Source organism: Mastigoproctus giganteus, chromosome 7 (assembly GCF_048544385.1).
Source record: "Mastigoproctus giganteus isolate SK-2022 chromosome 7, ASM4854438v1, whole genome shotgun sequence".
Lineage (NCBI taxonomy): Eukaryota > Metazoa > Arthropoda > Arachnida > Uropygi > Thelyphonidae > Mastigoproctus > Mastigoproctus giganteus.
The window spans coordinates 160865723-160891204 of record NC_143581.1 but is presented as its reverse complement, the minus strand read 5'-3'; the positions used below and the strand labels follow the sequence as shown (position 1 = coordinate 160891204).

Here is a 25482-nt window from a genome sequence, read left to right as displayed (position 1 = left end):
GTGTCCCCTAAGGTTCAGTTCTTTCCCCCACTCTTTTCCTCTTGTATATTAATAACCTTCTTCAATTGACTGGAAATCCTATCCATAGTTTTGCTGATGATAGCACATTGCATTCCACTTTCTATTTTGAGAAACCTTGCCCTTCTCAGTCAGCTTCAACTTCTCAAAAATTTGCTACCAATTCCTTAAATGTGGATCTTCAGGTATTTCTCCAATGGGGCAAAGACAACTTAGTTGATTTCAATCCTTCTAAAACTCAGTCTTGTCTTATATCTTGCAAAAAGGATTCTTCTGCTCCTATGCTTATCTTTGGTGACACTCCGATTTATAGGCAGAATAATATATCTCTTTTGGGGATTACCCTGACTTCTAATTTCTCTTGGCACAAGCACATTACAAATATTGCTTCCTCTGCATCTAAAAAACTTGGTTTTCTCTTCCACTCTTGGCGTTACTTTTATTCCAAACAGCTGCTGACTCTGTATAAATCACAAATCCACCCTACCATGGAATATTGTTCCCACATTTGTGGTGATGTCCCCAAAACCTCTCTCAAACTTCCTGATTCCATTCAGAAGAGGGCAGTTAGGTTAATTAATGATTCATCTCTAACAGAGTCTCTCCACTCGCTGTCTCATGGACATACTGTTTCTGCTGCATGCCTCTTCTGCAGAAATTTCCATAGGCACTGTTCTTCTGAATTGGCTTCTATAATTCCAGCTCTCTCTTTCGAAACAGTCTGAACACATTCAGCCACCAACATCCATTTACTGTTCAATTTCAAACTCACAGAACCAACTTTTCATCTTCCTCATTTATTCATTCAACTGCTGTTTTCTGGAACAACCTTCCTTCATATGTATATCCTGAAAATTACAGTCTACAGAAGTTCAAGTCCAATATCAACAAATATCTTCTTTCGTCTTCTCAACCTCCAACCCAAGCACGGTACTAAGTACTATAGGTTCTAATACCTCTCGTGTTTGGGGTTTACGTAAAAAAAAAAAAAAAAAAAAAAACCCTGCCTGTGAGGGGAACTCATTCCAGCAATGTGACTTGCTTTATAACAGTGAAAATTCCATCTTATTCATTTTACTAATCTCTCTCAGAGCCTTATAAACCTTAGTCAGGTCAACTCTAATTTCCCCTGCCAAGCTCTTTAGACCACATAATTGGAGTCCTTCCTCATACAGTTGTCCTTCTGCCAATCTCACTATTCAAGTTGTCCCTCTTTGGACCCTTTCAAGAAGCTGGGTGTCTTTTTTTCAGATGACGTCTCCGCTCCATGCCTGAACACAGTATTCCAAATTTGGTGTTACAATTGCCTTAAAAGAGCAGAATATTGCCAAAAACCAAACACATGTCAAAACCATTGGCATCTGGACCATACGGAAGGGACTTTTTTTTTATTTTTTTAAATTTATTTATTTATTTTGTGTCATGGCCTCAAATGAACTGTGCACACCAGTGTAAATTGTGAAGATACTTTGTCTGGTAAAGACCAGTCGGTGTTGGAGTCACTGGTTAAAGAAGTAATACTGGAACGTCTAGACAGGAGTGAATTATACTTCAGTCATAGCATGGATTTGTTTATGGGTGAACTTGTCTGATCAATCTGGATATTGTGTTGCAGTAACAAAGGAACTGGATGCTAAAATAATTTTGATATCACATACTTGGATTTCAGAAAAGCTTTTGATACTGATGCACATAAAAGACTGCCGTACAAATTGGAATAGTGTAGCATTAAGAGCAAGATACTACTCTGGATAAAGGGATGATTGAGTGGGTGAAGACAGTTGTTGTTAATGGACACTGCTTTTCCTGGACTAATGTTGTTGGTGGAGTCCCCTGGGGGTTCAGTGCTGGGCCGGTTATTGTTTACTGTATTTATTAATAATATTGATGACAATATATCAGGTTTAATGTCTAAGTCTGCAGATGATACAAAGGTTGACAGGGTGGTTAATGGGAGTAATCTGCTGCAATAAGATCTTAAAAAATTAGGTAGATGGGCTGAGAAATGGCAGTTGAAGTTTTACATTGATATTTGCAAGATACTGCATATAGTTACCTGTAATCTCAGATTAAATTACCAACTGTGTGTTATTACACTCAGCAGTGGAAAATAAAAAAGACATAGTGGTAATTGTGTAGTGAGATATGAATTTTTCTGACAGTGCAAACAGGCTGCCAGAACAGAATATCTGTACTGCTCATGGTGTTTTGTCAATGAGATACAGTAATTTTTCCAGCAGAAATAAGGAGATGATTATCCCATTGTACGAGGCATTGGTTAGACTGCATCTTGAGTTCGGCATACATCTGTAGGCCTCATTTTAAGGATGTAGATCTACTGAAATGGGTATAAAGCCAAAATAAGAAAAAAGTAATATTTAAGAACATGTATGTACAAAGTCTTATTTATTTTTAAAAATTTCAAAATTCCTTGAAGAACGTTGCCCACAAAGCCAGCTCGTATTGAGGAAACTCATTAAGCCCGCATATTTTTCTGAAAACACACTCCTCTGAACATTAAATTACCTACCTAAATTTTCTGCTGGAAAATTGTTAATTATGAATGATTTGAGTGAGTTTTAGTGTATGTTGAACCCTCAAGGTCAAAATATGTATTACTTGATCATCCCTAATGCAGTAATTTAATCAGCTTAAAAGTTGCTGTTTAAAATTAGTTGATATTTATTTTATATTAATTTAGTACCTACTATAATCTAAAACATTTTTCAGGTTCTATTTTATTAACATAAATTTTTCAATTGTTTTATAATTCAGCATTTAGATATTGCAGCTCTGCTCATAAAATATAGCACCATTGTAAATGCTACAGATCGATGGGGTTTTACACCCCTGCATGAAGCAGCCCAGAAAGGAAGAACTCAGCTTTGTGCTCTCTTAGTGAGTTTATCTTTTTTCTTTATAACTGTTGACTTCTTTTTATAATGAATACAGATGAATTCATATAACTGCTTGTTTTTGTTTTAATTTCTGTACCTTGGCATGTAAACTTTATCTCATAGTAAATCATTATATCTTGTTAATTGTTTTAATATCATTTTTCAGTTATTTAACTGCGATGACTTTATCACTGTTTTAAATTAAGAGAATCAACACAATCAGGCATACAAATGTTTTATAGATTACCAGTGAAATTCCTGCAGTTCATTGAAGATGGCAACTCAGATATATCTTCACTACTTTTCAAGACCAGTCCGATTTTTGATTTTTCTGTTAAAACTTCAACAGATAACTAGCAACCATGAATCAAATAAGTGGCAAAAGTGTGAAAATCCTTACTGAACTAGTATTGGAATTTGGATACTAAGGGGTTTATTTGCACTTGGACCCTGTTTAGGTTTCCCAATTTTGATGCAAATATTGCTGGCCAAGTAGGATGATTGGACATGGATCAGATTTTATAAGCACACTGTAAATTTAATTGTGTACATTAAAAGGTTAGAGGTGATTTAAGCTCTTGCCTCCGTGCAGCACAGCTGTAAATCTGAGAAAGTTACCATTGCGGGGCTAAAAGAGCAAACAAGAGTAACCCAAATTCTCCTTCTTCGGGGCCTTCATTAAACATCCAACCTATCGAAAATTCAAGCTACCTAAATTGTCAGATACCTGGAAAATATAGCCAAGTCAAAAGAACAGATAAAAAACAAGTTCACAGAATGTACCTCTTTTTCTCATAATCCATTTCACAAGTGAACAAACACTCAGTAAGGGTGCCTCCTTTTTTCCTACAACAAAGGCTTAGAAGGCTTGGCTGGATCCCCAAAAATTGTGAAGAGATTACATTCTAATAATGTACTGGTTGAGACGACATTGTTCCAAGTTCCTTTGCTCGTAGAATTACTCTACGAGCAAAGCACTTCAGAGCAATTCCCACTAAAATAATTCCTCATACCACCCTAAACACCCCAAGAAGTGAAATATCAGAATGGGACCTGCTCCATGTATTTTGGAGATATAGAGCAGGTATATAGAGATATATAGTGAATTAAAAGAACCAGAGGTTACAAATTAATAAAATTTATAAATACAGTCGGTCGTCGTATAACACGTGTTTACATTACACGAATTCGATCATACACGATTTATAAATAGGGGAACGTTATCTTATATAACACGAACCGAATTCGCTTAAGCACGATTCGTCTGTGTGTTTACAAGAAATGGCAGTCGAACATGGAATCACCCCAAATGAACGCAACACGATAGGAATGAAGAAGATTCTGAAAATGTATTTGTGATTTATATCAGTGAAGGGGAAACACATTTCACCATAATAACGTGAAAACCAACACAATTCCAGCTATCGATATAATCACAAATGCAATTAGATGGAGTTTACTACCAGTTTATAACAGATTCCACTAGCAGAAACGAAACTGGAAATTGTTTTTATTGTTTTATGGTAGTAACCCCCAGAAATGTGCTTTAGTAAAATGTGGGGTGTTAATAATGTATCTCGGCCTTTACAGTGTTGTTTATTCAGTTGCTACATGCGCTCAGCTTTGTTTATATGTATCAAGCGTGCCTCCTCTTTTTGTAATTGCGCTTTATTCCCTAAAAATTAGTAAAATACTTAAAAGGTGTGAAAAGGAAGCATCCTGGTGAAGACACTGCATATTCAGAGAGAAAAATAAAAGCAAAACATCGATAAACAGAGGCGGACTGGATCAAAAATTCTTACCAGGGAAAATTTATAGTGGCCTCATACTACGGTTTATGGCCAAAATCACACCGGCCTCCGGCCCACCGGGATTTCCTGGGTAAGGCTTATGGCCAGTCCGCCTCTGTCGATAGAGAAAAAAAATATGAAATTGTGAAACGCTTTGAGCGAAATGAAAGACCATGTGATATTGCACGTGCTACAGACCTAAATGAGGCAACGCTGAGAATTACAAAGAATGCGGAGAAAATAAAAACAACTTTCATAGCGGGAACAACTCAAAGTGTAATTAAAATCCATTAGATTAAAACACAAGAATTGGAAGAGATGGAACGGCTGTCATCTGTTTGGATAGAAAATCAAACAAAAAACAAGTTTGCTTACGATAGAAGCAAAAGCATTAGCAATATTTTATTACGTAATAGTCGTAATAAAATACGTAAGCATTTTATTACGACTATTTTATTTAATATAATAAATTTTTTACGAATAAAATACGTATTTTATTCGTTAAAAATACTTTATTATAATATAATAAATAATAAATAATATTTATTTTTTATTATATTATAATAAAAAATATATTATATTTTTATTACGTATTTTAATCGTTATAAAATACGTAAGTATTTTATAACGATTAAAATTACCCGATTATTTATTGTGTTTGGTAATGTTTTGGTTCCAAATGTGTGTTCAATCTTGGGAGGTCGGCACCTAACCCCACTTTTCCCATAGGGCCTGTTGTTTATATTGCACGATTTTGCATTGCACGAGGGTTTCTAGGAACATAACTATCGTGCTATACGAGGACAGACTGTAGTTAAAAGAGAGGGCAACATAATCCCAACCAGAATCCTTATCTGTGGTATGCTTAGACCACAAAAGAGAAACAAAGCAAGCTACTTAAATTGTAAAATTAGAGCATTTACATTTATACCAAATCCATTAAAATATTTCAAGTATCAAAAATATGGACGTATGTAAATAGCCTGTAGAAGAATATCTATTTATGCTTGTTGAAGGCCAAAATCTCACAATACCTCAGCCACCAAAACAACCTGTCCAAACTGCATTGGAGAACAGTTTTTTAAAAAACATGCCAAACAAGAAACAAGTAAAAGGCATGCAATGTTGAAAAGCAGAACAATATATTTGAAAACACGTTCAAGATATACTTTCATATTCCAAAATTACAACCAAATGGTACTCTATAGGAATAGAAATAGATGTGACTGTGTCATCATCAGAATAATCTGTCACTCCATAAACTAAGTAAGAGCTTCCATAGGTTCATTTTATCCTACGTTATATTAGCATTTCAAGAATAAACAAAGAAATTACCTTTATTCTGTCTATAGGACTTCTTATCCAACTCTCCTAAAATGCTGTTAAATTACGAATGGTAATTCAATACCCCAGGATCGCAGCATTAGATCCCAACCGGACCCCAGGAACAGGGCCGTGCCGAGTCATTTTAGTACCCGAGGCAAGATTGGAAAATTGCACCCTACTGTTAATGATGACAACGTTAGCAATTATTTAATCTTCCTCTTGGCACCCCTTTAAGCTTTTAACCTTTGAGGGTGAGGCGAAAAAGGCTCTTGCCTTTTTCGCCTCACCCTCAGCACTGCTCTGCCCAGGAATATCAAAAGCCATGTAACTTCTAGTGATGGAAGACATTATGTAAGAAAAAATGTGGGTTAAAAATATGTTAAAATATGATGAAAAATAAAATATAAAATCCACTAAATTTCCTCCCTGAAGTGGACCAAAGCTTTTCAACCTGTGTCATGCTCACAATGGTTGAAATAAAACTGACAAATATTGTGTGTGTGTTACATTATTAATAGGAGATTAATCTTTAGCATGTATGAGTTTGAACGACCACGAATCAGATATGAGAAATGGTAGTTAATAGAATTATGACAGATGTTAATAGAATTACTTTGTAGTTTCATCACTAAAGTTTTGGCAATTAACAACTTAGTATGATTATGCTGAATATTCAAAATTTTACCTTCATTAAAAAGAAACTTGCGATTTTTGTTTATCACATCAAGTGCTAGTTCCGAAGCATTGGCACATGATGCATGAACAGATGCTTTGTGCTGTTTAACTTTAAGATTTAATGCGTGTCTGGTTGATCCAGCGGAAGCAAAGTCATGGTCCCTACAAGAAATGTAAATGAGGTCTTGTGACTGTTTGGAAGAAGATAATACTGAGTGATTTGTTAATATCGAATGTAATTTGTGTGTCAGTTTAGCTACTATTTTAATTTCAGTGCCTCTAAAAAGATTGTTAAGCTGTCTGTACCAGTGTTCAATATACAGAATTGTAATAAAATATTTTTTATTGATCCTGTCTTTGTCTAGTGTTAATTATTTTATCTTTAGCCTCCAATTTAATAATATTAATAGAGGCAAGAGGGTATCCTCTATTTAGAAACCTTTTAGTCAATTCATCTATTTCTATTTGTACGGCAAGTTGTGTAGTTGAATATTTATGCACATTTAAGAACTGGTTCAACGTGATGGACCTTTTATATGATAATAAAATGATGGTCCTAGTTTCTTCCTGTTCTATCTCTAGTGTAAATTTTCTTTTAACCTTTTTAAATTACAAGGGAAAGGAAAATTCTTTTAACCTTTTTAAATTACAAGGGAAAGGAAAATTGGTCTGATTTGTTTGGTGACATAAAATCATATCAGAATAAGTTGTTATTATTTAAATCCCAGTTGAGCAAGACAATTTATTTCCTTTTGAATGTTGTACTGAGCTAAGGGAGAAACACATTTCCAAAGAATCGTTGCCTTTCGTTATTACCATTACTTTTTGACAAGTTTGAAAGTCGATTTTCTGATATAAAATCCCATGAAAAAACATAAAGCTTTTGTTTGAGAACCCGTTCACTTCTATGGCTGAAAACTACAATCCCAGATTGCAACTTGAAATTATTGATCTTCAAGCCAAAATATGATTTAATATGAAAAAATAAGTATATAGACTGCAAAAATATAACTATTTGAATTCTACAAGGTTTTCCCATCTGAATATTTTCCGCTAATAAATGAAAATGGTTACTTTGTTCAGATAAACGTATGTATGCAAACAGATTTTTTTCACTCGTAAAATCAAATAAATATTTAAAACGAAACAGAATAACAGATGAGCATTTTTTTTTTTTTTTTTTTTTTTTATGAAAACCCCAAACACGAGAGGTATTAGAACCTATAGTACTGTGCATGGGTTGGAGGTTGAGAAGACAAAAGAAGATATTTGTTGATGTTATGAAGGAAGGTTGTTCCAAAAAACGGAAGTTGGATGAATAAACGAGGAAGATGAAAAGTTGGTTCTGTGAGTTTAGAGTTGCACAGTAAATGGACGTTGATTGGTGGTGGCATGTGTTCACACTGTTTTGAAAGAGAGCGGGAATTATAGAAACAAATTCAGAAGAACAGTGCCCGTGAAAGTATCTGTAGAAAAGGCATGCAGCATTAATGACTCATCTCTAACAGAGTTAGAGATGAGTCATTAATTAATCTAACTGCCCTCAATGGAATCAAGAAGCCTGAGAGAGGTTTTGGGGGCACTGCCCCAGATGTGGGAACAATATTCCATGGCAGGTAGCGGATTTGCGATTTATACAGAGTGAGCAACTGTTTGGAAGAAAAGTAACTCCGAGAGCGAAAGAGAAAACCAAGTTTTTTTTAGATGCAGAGGAAGCAATATTTGTAATGTGTTTGTGCCAAGAGAGATTAGAAGTCAGGGTAATCCCCAAAAGAGATATATCATCTTGCCTAGAAATCGTAGTGTCACCAAAGATAAGCATAGGAGCAGAAGAATTCTTTTTGCGAGATATAAGACAGGACTGAGTTTTAGAAGGATTGAAATCAACTAAGTTGTCTTTGCCCCACTGGGGCATCATCTGGAGATCGACATTTAAAGAATTGGTTGCGGATATTCGAGAAGTTGAAGCTGATTGAGCACGGAAAAGTTTCTCAAACTGGAAAGTGAAATGCAATGTGCTATCATCATCAAAACTATGGATAGGATTTCCAATCAATGAAAGAAGGTCATTAATATACAAGAGGGAAAGAACTAAAGTTTCAGGGACACCAGCATTAGTAGTGAAGTTAGAAGACAGAGAGTCATCTACCATCACCCTCCGTGAGCGGTCAGAGAGAAAACTGGATAACCAATTACAAAAAAAAAACAGTTGGCAAACCATAAGATGGAAGCTTGTTTAGAAGATCTTTATGTCAAATATGATCGAAAGCCTTTGAGATGTCGAGAGCAACTGCTTGTGTTTCACCGAACTTTTCCATTGGATTTGTCCATAAATTGGTAACATAACTTAGAATATCACCTGTGGATCGACACTGACGGAATCTGTACTGGCAATCGTTGATCAAAAGGAAGGTTTCTAAATAGTTTAAGAGTTGATGGTTAAGTGCTTTTTCCATTACTTTAGAAAGAGTAGAAGTAATTGGATGGGAGGGATTTGTCACTCCTTTTAGGAACTGACTGGATATGAGCAAATTTCCAAGCAGAAGGGAAAACACCTTTGGAATAAGAAAGTGAATAAAGGTGCATAGAACAGGAGTAAGTTCAGGAGCGCAGAAATACCATCAGGACGTAATCTTCATTATGTATTGAGATTGGTGTCACAAATTTGCAACTAAATTTTGAACAATTATTTAAAAATATCCAGCCCAATCAGCTCATCTCATTAAATGTTAAGTTTTGTCCAGTAAATGTTTACTTAATAATGAGCATTTAAAGCAAAAGTAAAGTATTTTTTTAAAACAAAAGTGAAGTATTTCAAACAGAAACAAAAGTAAAGTATTTAAAAAAAAAGTAAGTCATATTTTTATAATTTTAATAAAATCTAAAAAATAAATCGCTGACATAGATTTGTTGCTCATAAAAGTGCTGGGAATTTGCATATTTTTGTATATAGCTTGAATAGAAAAAAAGGGTAATGTGAAAATTGAACTTCCTTTTACGAGTAACAAGATATAGAAAATGTGACAATTTTTTCTCGAATTACTCTGTGCGGCCCTCGAAACAAATCTAACATTGATAATTGGGAAGCCACGCCATAATTTGCAATACCCCCTCCTGTTGTTATATTGCTTTATGCCCAAGAATGTTTTTATAGTCTTCCTTTCTTAAAATTATTTCAATATTGATGATTTTTCCCACTCCAGAAAAACAGAAGCAACCCCAGATCATGATGGAACCAAAACTGTGCTTGAATGTAGGCACTAAACAATGTAGGACCATTTTTCTTCAGTTGCAAGTCTCATAAACTCTATGCTTGGATTCCAAAATTTAAATTAAAATTTGGATTCATCCATTCACAGTATGTTTTTCCTCTCTTCAGTTGTCCAATTTTGATGGCTCTGCCAAGCCAGCTGGTTTTTTTTTTTTTTTTTTCAATTTTCCTGTTTTCATAAGGGTTTTTGGATCACTACACGTTTTGCCTGTTTAAGACGAAGTTTTACAGTGGATTTAGACAAGGCAGTTTTTCTGTTCCTTTTGAATTCAGTTTAGGTGTAGTAAGCCGTCGTTTGCATTTAGAAATCAGTGTTATGGTCTTATCTTGTGCTTCTTGTAATCGATGGTTGTCCTGATCATGGCTTGTCCTTTCAACTGCCAGTCTCCTTGAATTGTCGAATGGTAGTTTGTACTCCTTTCAATGAAACGCCTAGTTTTTTGCCTTTACATCTCATGATCATAAAGTTATTTCACAATAACTTCCTTTATACTGAGGTTATATCTTAACCAGATTTTTTTTTTTTTTTTTTTTTTGTTATCTAGTCCAGTATATATAGTACTCTACATACATAACTGAAATATAAACATACCGAACTATTTAGAAAATTTCTCTAATGTTTGTTATTTTAAACTCTTAGCAGGTAAATCTTCAGTACTTGTAACCTGTACAAGAATTTGTAATCATCACTTTTCTCTCACTTAAGTTCTAATGCATTCAGTAACCCTTCAAAATATTTCCTAATTATGAATTACGGGTATACTCTGTTAGCACTGCACTACTTTCTTAAATATTTATCACAACACCTGGCTGAATAAATTCAGCCAATCAAACAATCAAAAACTGTTTACAAAAACAGTTTTTGATTGTTTGTTCAAAAATTAAATCCCTAGCACTAGCCATCATATGCACTACATCCAATAAGTTAATTCTTTTTGCTATTTCCTTAGCTTGAGAATCATTGCTTTCTTCAATTTCTGCACTAATTTTTCTTTGTATTGCACTCCTGTACAATGTTTTGAAAACCTTTGATTCCTTGATCTGAAAGTTGCACTATGGACATAATGTATTCACTTGAAGAAATAGAGTTTTTTTTTTTTTTTTTTTTGTGCAACTGCACATTTGAATGAGTTGTACAGTTATTTAAGTTAAGCACAGTTTTTTTTTTACTGACTTGTGATAATTCTCTGTCTCATTTCTTGAAGAAGTCTGTGAAATTTTGAGATGTCATCCATGAGTTGCTCTTATATTCAACTGGTAGGTTTTTTGTAACTCTGAAGACAAGTGGATATTTACTTTTCCCAATTGCAAAAAGTTTTTTTTCAGTGCGGTCACTTCTTTCTTTTTGCTTTTTTCCAGCTGTCGAATGTTCATTTTTGAATAATAAAGTATGCTCAGGCATTGCTATAAAATAAACACCAGTTTCGTCAGTGTTGAAAGTACATCGGGACAAAATTCTTCCAATAAATTAAGCAAGACGTTTTCCACCCATGTTTGTGCTGAACCTGTATCCAAGTAATTTTTCTCCATGAAGTTTTGTACACACTGTTGTGTTTCTTCTTCCACCTGATTAACCACTCATCTCTATGCTTAAAATCATTTACACCAAATTCATTTACACATGGATGTAAATGAATATGGGTATGGGTTACTTCTACCCATACATATGGGTAGAAGTTACCCATGCATATGGGTAGAAGTAACCCCAGAGAAATGTACCAACTGTGTGGTACTACACTTAAGGTGGTAGAAAATGAAAAAGACCTTGGAGTAATTGTGCAGTCAGATATGAAGTTTCTGAGCAGTTCAGACAGGCTGCCAGGGCAGGTCATGGGGTTTTGTCATTGATATATATATATATATATATATATATATATATAGGAATTTTGCTAGCAGGGAAAAGGAGGTGATTGTCCCTCTGTATAAGGCAATGGTCAGGCCACACCTTGAGTACTGCATACAGGTCTGGAGGCCTCATTTTTGGATGTAGATTTGCTTGAGCGTGTACAGAGAAGGGCAACAAGATTGGTGAGGGGAATGAAGGGATCCTCTTACCAAGAGAGAGAGGCTTAAGTTCTGCAAATTGCAGTGGCTGGAGACTAGGCACCTGCGCGGTGATCTGATTGAGGTATATAAGGCCTTGAATGAGTTGAGCACACTGAATTCTGATGGGATCCTTCCACTTGTTCAGATTATGAACCTAAGGGGTCATAAATTCAAATTAAGAAAAGACAGGTGTAGAAAAGATGTGCAGAAATTTGCCTTTAGCCAATGGGTGGCTAATTGCTGGAACAAACTTCTATCTGTTGTTGTGGAAGTGGATAGGTTAAATAAATTTAAGGAGGTACTGGACAGGCCTTTGGAGGGAATGGTGTGGTTTTTTTTTTTTTGGCTGATGCTGCATAAGGTCATACGCTTGCTTTTTTGCATCACATGCCACCACTACTACATTCCTTCAACTTTTTGCATTCAATGTTTATACTGATAGCAGCATTATTTTCATTCAGTGTTTATACTGAGACGAGAATTCTTTCCATGTCTTTTTCCTTTCCTCTTCACAGATTGTCATTCTCAGTCACTCCTAATTTATGCAATTTTCTGTTCTTTAAAAGTTTACGCAAACAGGCTGTTAAAAACCGAGTTTTAAGCAGCTTCTCTCTGACTACACTTAGCTAAGGCATCATGAGCACTTGGAATTTTGTTCTTTTCACTCAAATTTGAATCTCTGCATTTTTGCAACATTTCTATTCTAAGAAAAAATAAATTTCAGTTCAATTCTTGGTGGATGTCAGTTGCAAACTGAACTCAAGTCTTCAAGGAAAGCAGATACACTACTGCACGTGGTCACTTGGGGGAAAACTTTGAATGTCTGGACGGTGTAATTAAACCCCAATAACTTGTCATATATATATAATTGTAAAACTTTACAGTAATGGATTAGATCACTCCTTTCCCCCAGCCATATAGCCCAGTATCAAAAGCATAATTTTTTTGATTATTCACTTGCTTTTGTTTACAGACACTCTCCTGCTTTTCCTGAAAGTTACAGACATCTGGAAAGGATTAGAAGTTAAAAGGTACCACTTTGGCAGTATGAAAAGGAATGAAGTTGTAAACATTATTTGACCTGGTCAGCGCTGTAAATAATCAAAAATCTGACATATACAATTTTAGGTGTTCTGGAAGGCATATTTCTCATAACAGAAACAAAAAATTATAACAGATGGCAGTATGATCATATAAAGTGGCAAAATTTACATATATTATAATATCAGTGGTTTTGGATTTTCATTTTTGATTATAATAAGCAGTTGATAACAAAAACCAGTGATAATATTAACTGACATTCACTCTATAAGTTGGTTTGTCTCTGTCTGCAGGAAAACTATCTGAAACCTCAATATGACCTAAACATGTGACACTATACACCATTCTGTAAAGGTACATCTAGGTGATAATTCAGCATGTTGTGTTGTTGCAATCATGGATAATAACTACTTTTCAACCCAACAAATATTTGGTGGAAAGTAGTAGGAGCTAAGGCCTCCGTAGCCAAGTGGTCAGGAGCGGGAGTGCAGTAGCACACGCTGCTTGAATAGGCCGGGGTTCAAGCCCCTGACTTCTAAATATGGTCAATCTGCCAATCCGCACTGGAGTAGCATGGCAGATTTTGGTCCATTTACCTCAACATGAATTGTTGAGGAGGCTTCCATCCTGCAGTGGGTTGATAATGACTGCAGTTTACCTTTTAGTAGGAAGCTGTAGCAGTTTGCATGACAGTTGGTTTTCTGATAATAGTATGTTGCATTTACCTCCCACCATGAACTGACAATTAAACACCAATTATTTGGTGTTTAATTGTCAGTTATGAATAATTTCCTCATTATGAATAAGGAAATTATTCATAATGAGCTTGAGTTCCTTATCTTTCAACTACCTTATCCCTTATGTCATTTAATTTAATTTTAATGATCATATGGAGAAGTTTTAAAACAAATGTTCTTGGTCAAATGATAGAAAAAAAGTATTAGTCCAACATAATTTCTCTATTCGTAAAAATTAAACAAATGCCTATTTTCATTTCCCCACTTGCTCTAATACAGCGTTGGATTTATTTATTTTGTTCTCCTCTCTAATCCCAGTAACTACCTGGAAAATAATCTGTCAATGATTTCTACCTTAATTACAAAAAGACCTTGCATAACTAACAAAAATTCCAAAATGGAAACTAGACAGTAAGGACAAAGTGGGATATTTTTAGTAAATTAGTTCAATTTGATCCAAATATCATAAATCAATAAACGAAGTCATAAAACATTTCACAGCAAAATTTTATGTGCTGCAAATTCATAATCCCAAATATTTCAACATGTTTTCCAAGATATCGAAAATCATTGTGGTCTGCTGAATGTACCGAAGCAAGAAAAGTTGAAAATAAAAATTCTCAGAGAAAATTTCAACATTATCCTACCACGGAACCCTGATGTTGCTTAAACATGCCCCAGCGAAGTAAAAGTAAAAGATGCCAATGCAAAAGAGATTCCCAGATTCACTTAACTTCATCAATAACCCATTCGACCATTGCTAAAGTAGTATATGATAAAATTCACAAAATGTCAGGAAATTATAAATTGCTCTCGTATATTGAAATATGAAGGCCAGGCCAAAGAAGTTGCTACTGTGCTATTTTAACTTTCTAACTTTTTTAAAAAAAGTTAGAAAGAGACTCAGAGAGGACATAAGAAAATTTAACACAAGAAAAGTAGAACAAGCATTAGGGCAAAACAAAGGATTTAAATCAGCAGCCATGAGCAGTAATACAGAAAGACAAATCACACTGAAACTGAAGAATAGCGATGGTGTACTTATAAATAGCAGAGAAGACATGATTCAAATAGCAGAAGACTACTATAAGGAGTTATACAAGGAGCGAGGGAATGATGCCAGCAGTGGGGAAGATTGATTGCAAATTAGTAACACGTACAACATACCTGATATCCTTCCTGATCAGGTAGAACATGCATTGAAGAAAATGAAGAATCAGAAAGCCCCGAGAAAGATGAAGTTACTGTAGGGTTGTTAAAATTGGGAGGAAGAGACATGACACAAAAACTGGCAAGGCTCTTCACAAAATACATTAGAAAAGGTGTGACGCCTAAGCAGTGGAATAATGCAATCATAGTTTTGCTGCATAAGAAAGGAGATAAATCAGAAATTGGAAATTATAGACCAATTAGCTTGTTATCCCACATCTACAAGTTGTTCACAAGGGTCATTACTAACAGATTAGAAAGAATACTTGATGAAAATCTACCGAAAGAGTAAGCTGGCTTTAGGACAGGATTCTCAACTATGCATCACCTTCACGTAATGTCACAGCTAATGGAGAAAGCAAATGAATATAAAACACCATTATACCTGGCATTTGTGGATTAAGAAAAGACATTTGACTCCATACAGCATAAGGCAATGTTTTGGGCACTGGAAAGACAAGGCATAGCTACCCCATATATTATGATTTTGAAGAAAATATATGAGAATGCTATCTCCTTTATTAGACTAGACAAAGACAGTAGTAAATTTAAAATTGAGAAAGGAGTTCAACAAGGAGACACAATATCTCCGAAGTTGTTTACTGCTGCCCTTGAGGAAGCTTTCAGAAGATTAGACTGGTCGCAGAAAGGAGTCAGTGTTGGGGTAAGAGAGTAGAATGATTTAAATGAGAGGAGATTGAGCTAATAGAAGGGTGTTGGTTAGGAGAATTTGGCACAAGCTTCTTGTTCTGGCATTGTTGTGACATCGTAATATCTTTAAATTGGCCATTTTCAGAATATTGATTGTTATATAGACAAATAGCAGTGACTCTTGCATAGGTAGGGGGGGCGGGGTTCAGAGACCGTGAAATTCACTTGAGGGGTTACTTTGCTGATTGGTATGTATTCTAGTGATTGATTTGTGTTGGTATTGTGATCAACTTCACTATCACAATAGTTAGGCAGAGGGATCATAGCACATACATTTCCATTGCAATTTGTTGGACATTTTCTTCTTCATGTTCTTTGGGAGGGAGATTAATTCCTTCCTTACCCCTTATTGGCTTGTGGGGTTCCCCACATCTCTTCTTTTGATTATCTTCTCAGATAAGCATCAGTTTGCAATTACTATATTATCAAATGTATGTTTTAATTCAATATAATTAAATAAAACCCCAAGCATGAGAGAGGCTGCCATGCTCTTTCCCCTTCAAATAAGCAATCTCATCTTTCATTTCTTCCATTTGTGTTCTCAGTTATGTAACTTCAAATGCTATTTAACCAAGTGTCTCTGAGATCAATGCATTGTTCATTTAACACTTCTCCAATTTCAAGAAATTGGGCAGTGAGTTGATTCATAAACTCTGCTATTGTTCCTTGACAAGTTTGCATACACAGTTCTTCCATCAGCATTTGCATTGGTTTAAAGGAAACTTTATGATTTATTTTATCATACTTTGTTACCAGAGAGCTTCTTGTGCAACAGTTTTTCCAGCATTCTTAATCTCTTTATCTGCTAGTACGCACGTTTGGGTAATTTCTTCTTCTTCATGGGTGACAGTTTTGCCATGCATGGCACCACGTGGCATTCTTAATCTATGTATCATTAGCATGCACATGTTTGGATCATTTCTGTCAATATTGCTTTTACTAGATGTGCCTTTCAAGCTAGTTTGCAGCCCTTGTATCTAGTTGTGGTTGAAGCAGTTAGCCTCTCTGTTAATGGCATTAACAGAGAGGTTATTCAGTTATCTTTCCTTTAGATTTAATCACTTAATTTAAAGGAACTGTCTTGGTTCATGTACAGTCAGTCCTCGTATAACACGTGTTTACACTACATGAATTTAATTATACACAATTTATAAATAGGGGAACGATATCATATATAACATGAACCGAATTTGCTTATGCACGATTTGCCTTTGTGTTTACAAGGAATTATAGTCCAATGCGGAATCACCCCATCTGAACACAACACGATAGGAATGAAGAGAAGATTCTGAAAATGTATTTTTGTTTTTTATATCAGGGAAGGGAAACACATTTCACCATAATAACATAAAAACTGGCACAATTCCAGCAATTTGTATTATCGCAAATGCAATTAGATCAAGTTTATAACAGATTCCACTAGCAGAAACACAACTGGAAGTTGTTTTTATTGTTTTATGGTAGTGACCTCCAGAAATGTGCTTTAGTAAAATGTGAACTAGTGAGGTGTTAATAATGTGTTTTTGCCTTTACGGTGTTGTTTATTCAGTTGCTACACATGTGCAGTTTTGTTTATGTGTATTAACCATGCCTCCTCATTTTGTAATTGTGCTTTATTCCTTAAAAATGAGTAAAATACTTAAAAGGTGTGAAAAGGAAGTGTCCTGGTAAAGACACTGCAGATTCAGAGAGAAAAAGAAAAGCCAAATGGATAAGGTGTGAAAAGGAAGTGTCCTGGTAAAGACACTGCAGATTCAGAGAGAAAAAGAAAAGCCAAATGGATAGACAGAGGTGGACTGGGTCAAATATTCTTATCGGGGAAAATTTGTAGTGGCCTCATACTAGCGTTTATGGCCAAAATGACACTGACCTCCATCGTCTTCTGGCCTCCAGCCCACCGTGGTTTCCCGGTTAAGGTTTATAGCCAGTCTGCCTCTGTCCATAGAGAAAAAAATATGAAATTCTGAAATGCTTTGAGCAAAATGAAAGAACATGTGATATTGCAGGTGCTACAGGCCTAAATGAGGCAACGCCGAGAATTAGAAAAAATGCAGAGAAAATAAAAACAACTTTCATAGCAGGAACAACTCAAAGTGTAATAAAATCCATTACATCAAGACACAAAGAATTGGAAGAGATGGAACGGCTGTCATCTGTTTGGATAGAAAATCAAACAAAGAACAAGTTTTCTTACGATAGAAGCAAAAGCATTAGCAATATTTTATTACAAAATAGTCATAATAAAATACCTAAGTATTTTATTACGATTATTTATTGTGTTTGGTAATATTTTGGTTACAAATGTGTGTTCAACCTTGGGTGGTCAGCACCTAATCCTATTTTTCCCATAGGAACACAACTATCGTGCTATACGAGGACTGACTGTATTTTGTATGCTTGATATAGCTAAGATTTTCTTTTTGGAATTGACAATTCTGACAATTTATTAATGCAAAATGGCCCTAAGATAAGATAAGCCACTCACACAATGAAGAGTAAGGAAAAGGAGGCTTCTGAAACTGGCATGTGGTCTTTTATGGCTCTCCTGGCTTTTTTATGTATTGAGCTTGGCATATTTAATTCACAATATCTTTTACAAATTAGTGAAAGTGGATAGTGTGTTTTATATGGAATGTTCAGAATTCAAGTTACTTTTGAGAAAATTCACTACAGTGAGAGTAACCAGATTTTATTCCTGTTTGTAACTTCTTACCAGAAGGCTAGGAAATTAACCACCCTAAGTGATTGAGGCATTAAATTACGACTATTGAGTGGTGACCTTAACTTTGGGAGGTTTCCAAATGGACAATTTTCACCTTATTTAGGGTATGATTTAACATCGTAGTGATACAACTTCTCTGGTTAGCTACATTATCACCCAGAAAAATAAAAATTTATCTGTCAGATCGAGTTAGAAGTTACTTCTGCCAACAGGTTCCTCGTACTAAAAGGAGTCTTCTGATATAGGATTCATCATGGTAGTTTGTTTTCAACAGTATGTTTTTTAACACCCAACACAGCACTAAAATGCATTGCTGCACACACGAGGGAACTTTTTTTAATATAGTTGCCTTCTTCTAAGTGTATGCTTCCAAAATCCATGCTCCTCTTGCAGAAGCTGCCTTGCTGATGTTGTAGTACCTTCTTAGCATGGGATCACAGGTCATTAGTGGCTCATGAAATTGACCATCCTTTCTCTTTCTCCTTTCTCTCTTTGCTTTGCTTCTTCATTCCTTGTTTTTGGAGTAATACCACACACACACCTGTTCACCTTGCTACTGTAATGGTACCCATACCAAGTCTTTGACTATCATCTTCTCCTTTCTCTAAAATCCTCAAAGGCTCCCCTCTCATCTAGGCAAGGTTAGAGGTTCCCCTGCTAGTGCTTATGTAGCAGATACCCAGTTTCGTGTGCCAGGGACAAGTACTAGCAGGGCAATGTCTTCTAAGTGATTGCAATTTCATGATGACCAAGAGGCTAGTCAGACAACACTAACAACATATTACACACTATACTTAAGAACCTCCGCTATTCACATGACTGCCTTGCATCACCATATTGGCAGACTTTGGAGTTGAGAGGATCTTTAGGAGCTGCAAAGATATGATATACACAATGTACTGACTGAAATTCACTCCTGTTGCTTTCAGCACTCTATAGGCTAAAACTGTGTGATAACTTCATACATTGCAATCAGTAGTATGACCCTAAGTGTAGTACCAACTGTGTGGTTCTATACTTAGGGTGGTACAAAATGAAAAAGACCTGGGAGTAATTGTGCAGTTCAATATGAAGTTTTCTGAGCATTGCAGACAGGCTGCCAGAGCATGTCATGGGGTATTGTCAATGATATACAGGAATTTTGCTAGTAGGGAAAAGGAGGTGATTATCCCTTTGTATAAGGCAATGGTCATGCCTTGAGTACTCCATACAGGTCTGGAGGCCTCATTTTAGGAAGAATGTAGAGTTGCTTGAGCGAGTACAGAGAAGGGCAATAAGATTGGTGAAGGGAACAAAGGGGGGTCCTCCTACCAAAAAAGACTTAAGTTCTGCAAATTGCAGCATCTGGAGATTAGGCAACTGCAAGGTGATCTGACTGAGGTGTGTAAGGCCTTTAATGGGTTGAGCAGGCTCAATTCTGATGGCATTCTTCAGCTTGCTCATATTATGAACTTGATGGGGCATAAATTCAAATTGAGAAAAGACAGTTGTAGAATGGATGTGTGGAAATTTGCCTTTAGCCAGTGAGTAGTTGATTGCTGGAACAAACTTTCATCTGTCGTTGTGGAAGTTGATAGCTTAAATAAATTCAAGGAGGAACTGGACAAACTTTTAGAGGGGATGGTTGTGTGAATTTTTTTTTTTTTTTTTTTTTGGCCAATGCTACATAAGCTCATACACTTGCTTTCTTGCATCACATGCCTCTACTACTACCTCTTGATATGTTTGAGGGGCGTACCAAGGGTTCAGACCTCAAATTACATTTTGTAATTTATGAAAGTTTATGATAGATACAACATACAGGCAGTGGGTTGCTGAACTCTTCCTTTTTGAGCATAAATTATAGTATGTGTTATGGGTGAGACCACATAAAAAGCTATGGTCATATCAGTGAATATAAAGAAATTCTGTTCTGCATAACTAGTTTTTTTTTTCCCATAAGTTCATTCATTTTTGGCTTTGTTTCATTGTCTGATATCTAGCTTATGAAACAAATTATTATAAACATAAAGTTAAAAAACCACTTAGATTGCTAAGTGTTTTCAATGTGCCACTGTGCTAGATTCTGCAGATAAAGCTTGCTTGTAGATTTATTTATTGGTATGCGATGCCAGGCGCTGGTGCTGTTTGCATACAGAGGCACACTGTCTTTAGTGCTGTTTAAAAAGTGAACTCCTGATATTAAATTGTGCTTTGATTCTTTTACAAGTGCATTCTGCCCACTCTGGAAGTGAAATAACATCTACGGGCACTCCCTTCCACTCACGCAGGTATTTATTTTTTATTAGTTAAGGCTGTTTCGGTTTCAATGATACGAGCTTGCCAAGATGGTGGCTTCCTAATGTGAAATACTTAAACAGCACGGAAGCTGGAAAACCCAGGAAAAATGCTCAAGAAAGTAGTCCTTGTACCAGTGCAGCCTGAAAAACGGTGTTCTAGAAATTAAGTGGTGCTCTTAATCTATAATAATTGCATTTTACCTACTGGAACACTCTCCCATTAACAGCTATTTATATCTTACTAGCACGTGCTTGTCTCTATTTGAACATTACGAAGCTAACTAAGATGGCAGCTACAAACTACGAAACAGGAAGTACGTGCAGAAGCACATACCCTGGAGCAGTGGTGATAAAGGAACTCCGGACGGAAGGATTAATTTGTCAGTCCAAGGTAGCCCGTATAATATTAGTTTATGCAACTATTGTCTAGATTCAAAATCTAATTTAGCCTCCTGTTTCATCTACAGTAAGCCTTACTGTAGTAAAGGTGTCCCAACATTAAATCATCTATGTAAAACCTGCGACGGTGCCAACATCATGAACTCACTGAATTGCATACCAGCAGAGATAAACTTACTTCTAAAACAATCTATCACAGATGTGCAAACCTCATATATACCACCATTTTCTGCCCTGGACTTTGATGAAGTATGCTCAGGCACTGAGGAATCTCCTGACAACAATTTAAAAATCCCGCGTATATGGTTGAAACTCAAAAGCATTCTGAATGCCCAAAACAGACACTTTATCGCTGAAATCTCTAAACTAAAACTGACGGTGGAAAAGGGGTTTCATCGACTGGAAAATAGGGATGAGTTCTTAGCCCAACACCTGACAACCCTGATATCTCTGATGAATAATTCCTATGATCAGGGATCTCCTCGAGCATTGCTGCCCCCTTCCCAAAAGGTTTTGGTACAGCTGCTCTGAATTTCCAACTCCCAAAGGTGAGAAAATGCACAATTCAGAATCCCACTCATTCTTGGAGATTCAGGAACTCAAGGCAAGTCTTGCCACCCTAAATAACAATATAAATAAAGAATTCAAAAATCTTAACAAGAGCTAATAGACCTGTCACGCTTGGTTGGCCCACTGCATGATGCATACTTTAACTCCTACCAAGCAGGAAAGGATAGTGAAAGGAGAAAAAACAAGGAGCCAATGTTGGAAGAAAGAACCAGTAACTCCACCCTGGGAAACTCTCAGTTTAAATCAAGTGTGAACTTACAAGTAAACAGTAAGGTGTACTCACAAAGAAACCAATACTGAGTACAACCACAACCGTAATAAAAAAATATGCCTCAACCCAAACACACATTGTAGCTTCATCATTGACTGTCGACAAGCAAACTCAGACTGCCTGTGATATAACCCTAGGTGCCATCCCAAAGAGCAGCAATATCCCAGAACTTGTGAACAAAGCCATCAAATCTGACCCCAGGTACATTTCACAGAATTATGGTCCTTCTCATCCACTGAAGAATATGAAAAACTCTTCTCAAAGTGAGAAGGATGTACAACCTGGTACTGCATTGCTCACTCACTCCAGTCAGTCAACAGCCCCAACATCAAAGGGTCCTAGTAATCAACACAGATTCAATACTAAGACACAGGATGATAAGTCGAAACCTAATCGCACTAATGACACTCCTGATGATGGATTTCTGAATATATTTAAAAAGAACAAAGTCAAATTCACTGATAGGGGAAAGGAGAAGGGGATAGGTGGTGATGAAATGAAACCTCACCAGGTCGAGGTTAATACTGATCATGGATCTCTCAACAAGCCCAACGATAGCAAAATCACATTCATTGGAAAGGGGGATAGAGAAAATCTTTTAGTTGTTCCTAAAAAGATTTGCTGGCATGTCTCCAGGTTGGCACCCTTCATGGAGGAGGCTGACCTTGAATGCTACTTCAAGAAAACAATTAACGTTAATATATCAGCTGAGAAAATTAAATCACTTTATCCCGAAATATACTCCTTCTTTAAAATCAGCTTTGATCACAAGGATGTAGAACTAATGAGATCTAAACATAACTTCCCTGATGGGGTTACAGTTCAAGCCTTTAGGTTCAGAAAACACTAAGGACAACAAACTTATTAAGCACATTACCCTCTACAATAAAAATGGCCTTGGAAAGGTTGAAACTAACCATGATAAATAACAATCGACTAATAATAATAATACTCAAGGCAAATACATAGAGAAAAGAATTTTCATAAATATATACCTCCAAAACTGTAGAAGCATCATTGAAAAGCTCAATAAACTTAATACAGAAGTAAGACACTCTGACTTCGATATTTGGGTCCTAACTGTGACCTGGCTAATCCCTGACATCTTAGATTCAGAAATTTGTCCCCCAAACTTTCAAATTATCAGAAAAGATAAGGTAAACTAGAAAGGGGGAGGAGTAATGATTTTACTACTCCACCAAAAAATAGTCATCTCTGATATCATATCCTTAGAAGATATTGAGGGCATTTATATCAAACCTAAAGTTGGCAACTTAACAGTGCAGTGGTAGGAATCTACCTTTACAAACTTTGACATAAAAATATTGATTATATTCAGTTATTTTTACTCGGATCATCTAACATTACTGCTTGACTTTGATCTCAAAACCAGACATATCATAAATAAAGTCAGGCAATGCTCCTATAACTTTAGGAGAACCCCCTGGGACAAAATCAGAAATGAAATCTCAAATGCTAATTGGCAATCCTTATTTAGTAGTCAAGATCCCAACTCAATTTTGGATGTGCTGTATAACAACATAGTCAGTTATCAAAAATTATACACCCATGAGCCTTACCAAGTCAAACACCATAAAATTTCCTGTTGTGGTTCACAAAAAAAAAAAAAAAAAAATCAGATAATTAAGGGGGGGGGGGAATTTTCATCAAATACAAAAACACACAGAGACATGACAACTATATCCAATCCTCTAACCTAAGAAGTCAGATAAAAAACAATATCAATTTGGCCTACAAAAATTACTTAGCCAATCTTCAAAATGCAATGCTAAACCGGCATGATATGGGTCCATTCTGGAGGCATTCGAAAATGGGTTATAAAAACCATAGGTGCCTCCGTAGCCAGGTGGGCAGGAGTGGCAGTGCGTAGCACACGCTTCTTGATTAGACCGGAGTTTGAGCCCGTCACCACCAAATACGGAGGATGCGGAAAGGTAAGGGAATGACCATCGCATATCCTCGGAGCAATATGGCCTTAGTTGCTAATGCTCCTAAAAAAAAAAAAAACCAAATAACCAAACCAAATAAAAACCATAAACATGTGAACAAAATGGAGACCATTAAATTAGAAGAATTTGCAGAATATTACAGTGACCTATATACTGAAAAATCTGATCACAATAGGAAGCTGGATAACACCTCCTCCTCATATGTCAGTGATATCCTGACACAATTTGAAGTCAATCCAAATATTCTATTGAATACTCTTAACAAATTCAATTTAAGCTATGATACAAACACTAATAGTCTTCCCATGGCCCTCTGGAAACACTGCTTTGTTGTCCTGCAACAACTTTTACATCTCATAAAGGCCATTTTTCAAAAAGGGATCACTACCCGCAAGATTAAAAGAAATCGCCATTACACCACTATTTAAAAAGGGTGCAAAAGACAGCCCTGCCTGCTTTCAACCCATACCCAAAGCCAACCCCCCTTAGTAAGATCATTGAGATCTTATATTCGCAGCTTTGTTGCTTTATGAAAAACAGATTCAGCCACATTCATCATGGCTTCCTTATGGGCAGGTCAACAGTGACCAACCGACTTTCCTTAGAACATGATATCAAACATAGTCTTGACAATAACAACCAGATAGACATTTTATATCTTGACCTACAAAAAGCCTTTGATTTGGTATCACACAATCTGCTTTACCTCAAATTAAAACACATAGGTATATCAAGTAATGCCTTATCACTTATGTTAAACTTCTTCTACAACAGGAAGAGCAGCAGAGTTCTTTTTGATGGAAGTTACTCCTCCACCTTTCCTATCCAAAGGGGAGTCCCTCAGGGTTCTCATCTTGGACCGCTATTATTCGCAATATACATGAATAACAAACAAGATTGTATGCAACACGAAGACATCAAAGTGCTGTCATATGCAGATGACCTGAAAATATACAAAACCATCAAATCAATACAAGATTGTGAAATACTGGAAAATGGATTAGACACTATCATCCTGTGGATTAAAAATAATGGCCTATCACTCAACCTAGACAAATGCTGCATTATATCTATTGCAGACTATCATAAAAAAACATAAAATTAATTATCCCATAATTAATTCTATGAGTGTGATCTGGGAGTGTGATTTTCTGCCGAGGGAAACTTCAACATATATATAAACAAGACTACAGCAAAGGCCTCCAAATCTCTTGAACTGCTTAAAAGAATCTGCTTTGACTTTTCCAACATTACAACTCATAAAAACAGCATGCATAATGATCATTAACCCTATACTAGAATATTCCTCACAGATCTGGAATCCTCACACCAAAATTCTAATAAAACAACTGGAACATATTCAGAAATCCATAGTCAGATTCCTGATGTACAAGTCTTGGTGGGCGCCTCCGTAGCCAGGTGGGAAGGAGCAGCACTGCATAGCACACGCTTCTTGATTAGACCGGGGTTCGAGCCCGTCACCACCAAATATGGAGGATGCGGAAAGGTCAGGGAATGACCACTGCATATCCCGGAGCAATATGGCCTTA

General features: G+C 36.1%; 1 protein-coding gene across 3 annotated transcripts in view; it reads left to right on the top strand.

Moving 5' to 3' along the window:
• The window catches only part of Tnks (tankyrase), a 637218-nt gene that overhangs the window by 384936 nt on the left and 226800 nt on the right, over nucleotides 1-25482 (top strand). For all 3 annotated transcript variants that reach the window (XM_090377953.1, XM_090377952.1, XM_090377954.1), the window contains exon 18: nucleotides 2794-2916. In XM_090377953.1, the coding sequence (XP_090234079.1) occupies nucleotides 2794-2916 (123 nt within the window). The remainder of the gene's footprint in view (nucleotides 1-2793; nucleotides 2917-25482) is intronic.